The sequence below is a fragment of the Dermacentor silvarum genome, chromosome 10 (genome assembly GCF_013339745.2).
Source record: "Dermacentor silvarum isolate Dsil-2018 chromosome 10, BIME_Dsil_1.4, whole genome shotgun sequence".
NCBI lineage: Eukaryota > Metazoa > Arthropoda > Arachnida > Ixodida > Ixodidae > Dermacentor > Dermacentor silvarum.
The window spans coordinates 154,207,508-154,216,447 of record NC_051163.1 but is presented as its reverse complement, the minus strand read 5'-3'; the positions used below and the strand labels follow the sequence as shown (position 1 = coordinate 154,216,447).

At 48.8% G+C, this 8,940-nt stretch overlaps 1 protein-coding gene across 1 annotated transcript; it reads left to right on the top strand.

Moving 5' to 3' along the window:
- Window positions 1-7,669: 7,669 nt before the first annotated feature.
- On the top strand, window positions 7,670-8,784 carry LOC125941156 (uncharacterized). The gene has a single exon (XM_049658118.1). The coding sequence runs from the start codon at window positions 7,705-7,707 to the stop codon at window positions 8,782-8,784; it is 1,080 nt and encodes a 359-aa protein (XP_049514075.1). The 5' UTR covers window positions 7,670-7,704.
- Window positions 8,785-8,940: the final 156 nt, after the last annotated feature.

Sequence of the window (8,940 nt, the reverse complement as noted above, 5' to 3'; positions counted from 1 at the left end):
CTGCAGGCACTACGAGAAAGGAACTATTATTATTTCGCCATTATATTGACGGAAAGCGGCACGTCGAACATCCTGTCAGACAAAGTGATCGTGTGGAACGATGCTTGGCAAAATGATGTGGAATGGAGCCACAAAGCGTACGCAAAATGTCCAGATTGTTGTTGTTGTTGTTGTTCGTTAACGACCTGGCGCAACCCACTCCGGGGGATCGGCCTCCAGCTCAATGTCTGTTTTTTGATTATTTTTTCCTGAGCTTTCGTGTACGTCCTTGAAAACAAATTGCAAAGCAGTTTCTGAAAGTCAGCTTCTCCACTATAAGAGGCTTTGTGCAAAGAAGCCAGCTTCGCTCATTCTCTCGGTTAGACGCGCGACAGTATTCATAAGGCGCGTTTACACGAGCTCGACGATAGCGTTTCGAATATCTTCACTCATCATCGAGAAGATATTTGCGGTGGGGATCGATGCGCTAGACGGAAACGTACCGGCGTACCGGCGTTTCCGTGTACCAACTAAAGCCTTGTGCAAAGGCGCCCGAAATGAGCTTGCGCTTGTGTTTAGCGAACGCGTCTCGTGCTGAGTGGAGGAGAGAGAAGGCCAGACTTCGCTCTCCCCCTCACCTGATGCGAAACGCTTAAGGCTGTGCGCCTTATCTCGCATCATTGCCATTTACATCAATGAGAGGTGCTAAAGACATGACGCGATGCGCTCATGTAAGCAGGGCCAATACGCCTTCGTCGATTGTTCTGAAACCACTCTTCGGGTAACGATGGTGGGGGCGCCGTATTCTCGGTCGATCACTTTCGGGGGATACTTTCACTTTTGCAGGACGTAACATCCGGCTCGAAGCCTCACTGGAGGGACGGGAGTTATTTGTGCTCGCTCAGCCAATTAGCGTCCGCTGAAAGTGATGTCACCGAAAGTGATCAACAAAGAATAGCGCTACAGTTTGGGAGGGGGTGGTGGGGGGTCACTTGAAGAGTCCCTGTGGCAGCCCTGGCTTTATCAAGCTCAGAAAAGAAAAGAGTACTACCGTTCGTCTCGACCTCTGGAGCAACCGAAGTTACACAGCGACCCCAGTGAGCGAGCTGCCGAGAGGACCAGCCCTGTGCACAGTGACTTGAAATATGTTGAAGAAGGCTGTACAAGGCAGTATCCACAAGCATCATCCCCCACTTGCAGTCAGCGGACAGCATTTAGCCCCATCGTTGTCACGCCGAAAGTGAATGTGCATCAGCAAACCATCCGAGATCGGGCACGCGCAACTCGCGATTCCGGAGTTTGTGGTACTTCAAGATGGCAAGCGACTCTGTTCTTAGATCCGCGAAGGTCGAGCAGGCCAGTTCGGGTGGAAATACACTTGCGAGTGGCGTCTGCTTCACCATCTCTGCTCGGAGATCCGCTGCATCGCCACCAGCCACCTTTATGTGCAGATTTAACGTTAGTGAGCGACCGGCCAAGAGGCTTAGCTTTGATGCCGGAAGGAAAGTGCGCGGATGCAAAATTTAATACATTCAATACCCCGCGAGGAGCCAAAGTGACATTGCCATTGACGACAAGTGACATTTCTTTTATTCTAGTTCACTACTGCGGAGGCACGGGAGTCATCATCATCATCAACGACCACAACCACATAACAACATGAACAGGCTTTGTTAAAATACATCAGCATCATTGACTGCCTCTGATTGCCGCTCCAGGGCTACGCATTCCGCTTATGAAGTTCATGTGCAAGTTTTGATGTCACTTATATTTATTAAGAGTTCTATGGAATTCCCCATGAGTGATGCCATAACCATACCCCCCAAAAAAGAAAGAAAAAAACAACTAACCGTACATCTGGCACTGATGATTGAGGTGACACAACTTGCGTGCGTGTGACTAGTGTTAGTTCGCGTAATGTTTGTTGCTTTTTTTTTTCCTAGGTAATGTTCGGGATAGCTGGTCCTAAAGAGGCCTGCGTTGTCCTCTTTTTGATTCTCTTTTCTCATCCGAACAACAATATCACAAAGCAAACTCTCCGGCAGATAGAGAGAGAGAAAGGAGGAAGGAAAAGCAGGGAAGTTAACCAGACTTTGTCTAGTTTGCTGCCCTATCCGTGGAGAGGAGGATGGGGGAGCGAAAGAGAGAGAGAAGGCACGTTACCAGAATGACTAACGCCATGACATTTCGAGCGCTTCAACATATATAGACCCTTTTAGGGGAGCAGCTTGCTCCAGAGAAACGAGATGGAACTTTCAGCGGCGCGCCTCATGTTGCCTCAGCGAAAGCGCACGAATACGAAACCATTGCCGCTTCTGCGGGCCCTGCTATTGCGCGATCAGCTTTAGGAAATACAACTGGATGTTCGCCAACGAAGTGTGGCTCCATTGATGCTGCAAAATATGGAACGGTGAAGTGATGACGTGTGCAGTAGTTGGCTGCAAAAACAGTGACTGGCATATTAAGGAATGGAATAAATCTGTGTGACCAGGTTCACGGACCTCTTCTACAAAAGGACTGCCTGTGTTGCCGGCTCTTCGCGATGCACGGCTTTCCTCCAAAATTAAAAAAAAATCCCTCTTCCGCCAGCGTTGTATCGCTAACCGCCAAAGAAAGTACTTCAACTCCGAAACGTCGGCAAGAGTGAGTACGGGTCGTTACACAGTGACAAAGGGGTCGGGTAGCTTCCTGACACAGTAAGTTTGTCGCACTTTTGCCCATCCACTCCAACTCACACGCAAACCTACCCCCACTATATCGTCACCGTATCGAGAATAAATGAAAGGGCGCACGCTTCAATCAATACGCCGAAGCATGGGCGACGGCGACAACACCGACTACATGTGCACGCGAATGTTCGAAGCTGAACGTTTCGGGACGGTCCACAGAGTGAGCGAGTGACTAGCGATAATAGGTCTGTGCTAAAAGCTATAACAAAGTGCAAAACATCTACGTCCCAAGTCTTGTGCGCAGCGAGAACAAATCTAAACACACGCGAGCTATCAAGCAAAATATAAAGAATCACATAGTGACCGCACCGAGGAACCTTACTGAATCAGAAACATGACAAGTCCCTATACTTCAAAGTGTTTGCCAAATAAAGAATGAAGTGCACAACACGCTGATCCTGATTTATAGTATAGGCTGAAAGTTTGTACTTGGAATACATTTCTAGCCACACTTTTGTGTTGGGGGCGAGGACTTACGGAGTCGCCATCAGTCGGAAGCGCCACGCTTGCGTATAGTATGAGGGATAACGCAGCGCGCTCCTCATAGGTTTGGCTGTCGGCGTTCAATAAGAACACCGCGCGGGAGCCATCCTGGCCATTTATGTAAGTATTCTTCAAACGAGGGAAGTTTCTTACTGTCAAAATAATAATCTTGGGCAAACGGAAAGCGCAGAAAAGTTTACAGGCGCTATCTCTTTACCGAATACGTACAGTGAACGCCCATTGCGCGCGGTCGCCGCGATGGAGTCCCCCGAAACAGCTTCTTCCGTGATAGGTAGGCGCTCGCTGAGAGCAGACTATGCGAAATATGTCCTTATAGTCTGCTGTCCGTATAACCAAATTGAGCATAACAGAATGAAGCCTCAATGCAGCGATCGCACGGGTTCGCAGCGACCGATTGCGCGTCGGCATGCATGTCCGCGCACAATGGTTCGTTTTCGCTGCGAGCGCGTTTTCTCGCCGTGCCCTGAGCTTTAGGCCGCAGCATAAGAACCTTTGATAGCACACAGGCAACCATTGTTGCGTGGACGCTATCAGAGCTGTTCAAAAATAATTTCGTTCTAAGTCGGGACTTCGACGCTATCCGGCGACTCGGTGTGCCATCGCGACGATTCAATGGTGTTTTTTTTTTTTCCTATATTCTTGGACGTTGCAATATCGTTATTTCTCAAGTTGCGTCGCACTGTATGTTTATCGGTCTTCTCAGCGAGGAATTTCCCGCTGGTTCTTTTTGTTACTCCAGTACATTCATTGTTTGGTGCTAACACAAACATGAGCATATGCCATGCCTTTTTTGAATGCGCTTCTTACTATTCCTTTTCCATTCTGGTGAACTTGCCAGTATCTAGCATCAACAAGTTCATAGACCAAATATTCATGACATTAACCGGGCAGCGCGTGCGGGCGAGCTTCTCGGTGCGCGCTTTCTGCTACTCACTGAACATCGCAGCCCCAACGGCGTAGCAGAAATCTTCCTCGCGGAAGTGCTTGCTATATACCCGAGTTGTAGCCGATGGCTGCTTGCCGGTTCTAAGTTTCGCAATCCAAGCTACACACAGCTTCTTGGCCTGCGGGTACGTGTGAAGGCTGACACCGGGCTCCGTTGCGTGCGTGTCCGGCACTGCGGTACCGAGCAGTAGCCTACCATGTCGGACGCCTACAAAGGCAGCCATTACCTAGTGCAGTGCTGTGAAGTGTTGTCAAGCAGACACCAGAAGCGGGAAAACATCCACACTTAATCACAATCGTAGCGCATGTGGGACTAAACTTTCGTTTTCAGCTCGCTTCGGCGCTTCTGAAGCAAACGACGCGGCCGCTGTGTCCACGCGATCCCTCATACCCCGTCACGCCGACGGTGGCGCCAGCTTTTCTAGTGGTGGAGCTCGCTTCCAACAGACGAGAAAACGGTCGCCAGAAGGCGCTCCTGCGCCTCCTGACAGCCTCCTCACGCTTTACGTCAAGGGCATAGAAAGACGACTGGAAAACAGCGAATTAGGTTTTGATTTATCCTACATGCGTAATGGACAAATGGTGCAACAGAAGATCCCTGGACTGATGTACGCAGACGACATTGTGCTACTAGCGGACAATAAAAAAGATTTACAGATACTTGCGAATATCTGTGGGAACGCAGCGACAAATCTAGGCCTTAAGTTTAGCACAGAGAAATCAGGGATTATGATCTTTAATGAGCACACGAGTAACTTCGTGGTGTCAATTCAACAACAAGTAATACCCATAGTGAAGCAATATAAGTACCTCGGCGTACACATAAACGAAGGAAAGAATCACTCAAGCAACCACCAAGATAATCTGAAAATAAAGGGGAAGCGGAACGCAGCATTAATGAAACACAGAGCACTGTGGGGCCACAATAAGTATGAGGTGGTGCGTGGAATCTGGAAAGGAGTAATGGTGCCAGCGCTAACATTCGCAAATGCCATTATATGCTTAAAATCGGATATATTGGCGGGTTTGGAAGTTAACCAAAGATCAGTAGGCCGGTTGGCTTTGGGAGCACACGGTAATACGACAAATGAGGCAGTGCATGGAGACATGGGTTGGGCCTCTTTTGAAGTCAGAGAAGCACAAAGCAAAATTAGTTTTGAAGAAAGGCTCAGGAACATGGATGAAAATAAATGGGCGGATAAAGTGCACAAGTATCTCTACATGAAAAGCGTGGACACAGAATGGAGGAAGAGGTCAAGGAAGTTGGCAACCAAGTACAGGATAATCGAAACTGTAAATAGACAACCAGGGGTCATCAGAAAGAAAGTGAAAGAAATAGAGACCGTGAATTGGATGCAAAGAATGGAAACGAAAAGGACAATGGAGATTTACAAGAATGAGAAGAAAGAAATTAGAAGGGAAAATCTGTACGATAACACAAAGGGCAGTGCCTTGCTATTTGAGGCTCGAGCCGGTTGCCTAAGGACGAAAACATATCGGAACAAATATTCGGAATTAGATGAGACATGTGTATGCTGCAGTAAAGATCCAGAGACCACTCAGCACATCCTAATGGAATGCGACGGGATCCACCCAGCGAGAACCGTAGGTAACGTGCAACTCCCAGAAGCGCTTGGGTTTAAAGTGGAAGGAAACATAAACAGATCAGCCGTAGAGATCAGCAAGAGACGATTAGAGTACTGGTGGAAAAAAAGTAGGGAAAAGATGGATGCGACCTGATCTCTTAAAATCATAGGCAGCGGTACAAGGTAAATTTTTGAAAAGAAAAATAACGATAGGTATACAAAAATGCAAGATAAAGAACATGTATAGTATACCTGATTAAATCAAGCAGGCTAGGTGACTATTTGTCGCCGCCCCGTTTCAAAGGGGATGCCAATAAATCATCATCATCATCATCATCAACAGCGCCTCCAATGTGGAAATTTCAAGCAGCGCGGTCGCGCCGTGGTCAGGCAAGTTTGTATGGGTGTTCTGTGGTCTGTATGGGTGTTCTGTGCCGTGGTGGAGTCTTCACTTTGTTTACATTGTTTCGCCCGCGCTTTCCTTCGCTGCTCGAGCTGACGGCGCTCCGTTTTCGACGGCGGCAGATCGCGTGCTTGCTGAATAGCGATGCAAAGACTTCAGTGCGGTTTCAAGACGGTCGCCGACGCTAACAGCTTTTTTCGTGGCGGCAACCTAAAGAAAGGGAAGCGTCTGCTTCCACACGTGTGTGGTGTTGAACAAATTGTGGGCGGTGATGTGACAGTGAAAGCCAAGTGCGCGTCGGAGGTGTTCAACATGATTGTATACGACATCGAGTAAGAGGTAGACACCGAGCTCAGTAATTTAGTCACTTTTATTTCTCTATGATGCAGTCACAAAGCGGTCATGCATGCTTGCAGAGATGTGCAGAGGCGGTGACGATTGCGGCTGGTCTCGTTGGTCGCTAGTTGGTTGGTTGGTTGGTTGGTTGGTCGCTGGTTGGTTTCGTTGGTCGCTGGGCGCGCACACACGGCTGCTCTCATTTTGGCTCCCAGGGAGTGGCATCAGCACTATCGGAACAGAAAGAACTCATGCATTAGGCAGCATTAAGCGAATAAAATTAATTAACGATGTAAGTACTACATATGTGCATAATGCCTTATATCATGCTGTATAAATATTTAATGTATATCATGCCTCATTCAATGCAGATGTTACAGTCATGGCAACTTATTGCATTATTGAGCAAGATATCTTTTCACTGGTCATGAGAAATCACTCGTACAAACTGCTCCGCGAAATGAACCGAGATCACGGTAACCAGCGATTACCTTGGGACCATAGCACAAGCGCACGAATTGGCGATACATGCCTCATAAAACCAAATCTACTTTTTGTCGGGCGAATGCCCCACCGCAGCTAAAGTAAGGTCACACCGATGGCCGGCTACTACACGAAACCAAGATTCCTGGCTGGAAGAGTTAAGCAGGAAGAATGTGCAAGGTGGCAATTACTTTAAATCATGCTTGGGTTTGTGAACCTAGAAAGTATGGCCAAGCAACAAACATTGTAGTGTCCATGCATAGCATCTTTTGTAATGTAGGAAGGCAACCCTGGTAGAGAGCAGGGGAGCTTCCAAGATGGCTGCGATGTAGCACAAATAAACCCGTGTGCAACCCCAGCCAAGTGTTCAAGGTGGTCCTCGGCTACCTTGCGGACACAATGCTGGCTGACCGGCTGTAGGGGCACCCTGCCCGAGACGAGGACGAGTGCCCTCTCCCTTCCCCCTTCTCCCACTATTTCCCTCTTTCTCCCCCCCATACCCCTCCCCCCAGATGCTGAGCCGTGCTCCCTATAAGGGCTGCAGAAATACGCATCTTTTCCCAACCTAAACCTCTACTACTACTCCCGACACAATCGGTCGTAATCAGTCTTATTACCCCACCTACGGCACGTTACAATGGCGACGAGGATGCGGCTGAACTACGTGAAGGCTGCCAAGCAACTATTTTAAACGGAACGAAGATATCAGCACACATCGACCGAACTTCTATATTGCGGTATGGCGCACAGCATGCTTCCCTCGTTTCCTTTCTTCGACGCGCGTGCCACTGACGCCAATAACGTCGGCACCGAATGGTTGAAGTGGGTGAAACGCTTCGAAAACTTCATCGTAGCCTGCGGCATCACAGCCGACGCCCGGAAGACGGCCCTACTACTACACTACGTTGGTGAAGAAGTTTATGACATTTACTGTTCGCTACCTGATTCTCCCGCAGCCGCAACTGCGTCTACCGTTTCAAGCACCGATGGCTCCAGCAACGCAACGCCTCTCTACACCGCAGCACGCAAGAAGCTCGATGGCTATTTTGCACCCCGAGTGAACCCTACCTTCGAGATTTACCGCTTCCGTCAAGCCAAGCAAATGGAAAACGAATCACTCGACGCGTTCTACGCCAGACTACGACAGCTAGTTAAGCACTGTGCTTTCGCCGATGCCGACACCGAAATCAAGAATCAAATCCTCCTGTCTACAGTGTCAACACGTCTACGCCGGTATGCCATGCAGCATGACCTCGACTTGCAAGAAATTCTCAAACAAGGCAGGTTGTTTGAAGAGGTCGAGCACAACATCTCTGTGATCGAGCAAGAACGTCAACAGTACAAAGAAAACTCGGCGTCAGCGTCTACACTTGCAGTGAACTCCAAGCGCACCTCGCGACCTCATCAACCGAAGTACCACGGGAAAGCGCCATCACGGCCTCGCGAGCCTCCGCGCCATCAAAGGACAGACGCAACATGCTACAACTGTGGAAAATCATGGCCTCATAGTGAGGGACGCTCCAGTTGCCCCGCTCTTGGCAAACAGTGTAATGCTTGTCGCAAAACTGGACACTTTGCTAGTGTGTGTCGTTCAACACGCAAAACCGTGCATGCAGTCGTGCGGGAAAGCAGCCCTGACAGTGATGAACACGTCTTCATGACTTCCTCTCACTGTCGCCCAAACACGACCTCTCCCCAGGTGGATCTCAAACTCGATGGTGAGACCGTCCGTTTTACCATTGACACTGGTGCTACCGTGTCTGTCATTGTTTCGAACAGCTTGAAAAAGCGTTTGAGCACGGAAACGCTGTCCAATTAAGACGTCCAAGAAAGTATTTGCTTATGGCGCAAATTCTCCTTTACCGCTACTCGGAAAGTTAGATGTTCTCATCACCTACAAGAACAGCAGCAGCCATGAAACTGTCTATGTGGTGTCCGGAGACTGTACCCCACTACTAAGTTTCTCTGCAGCTTC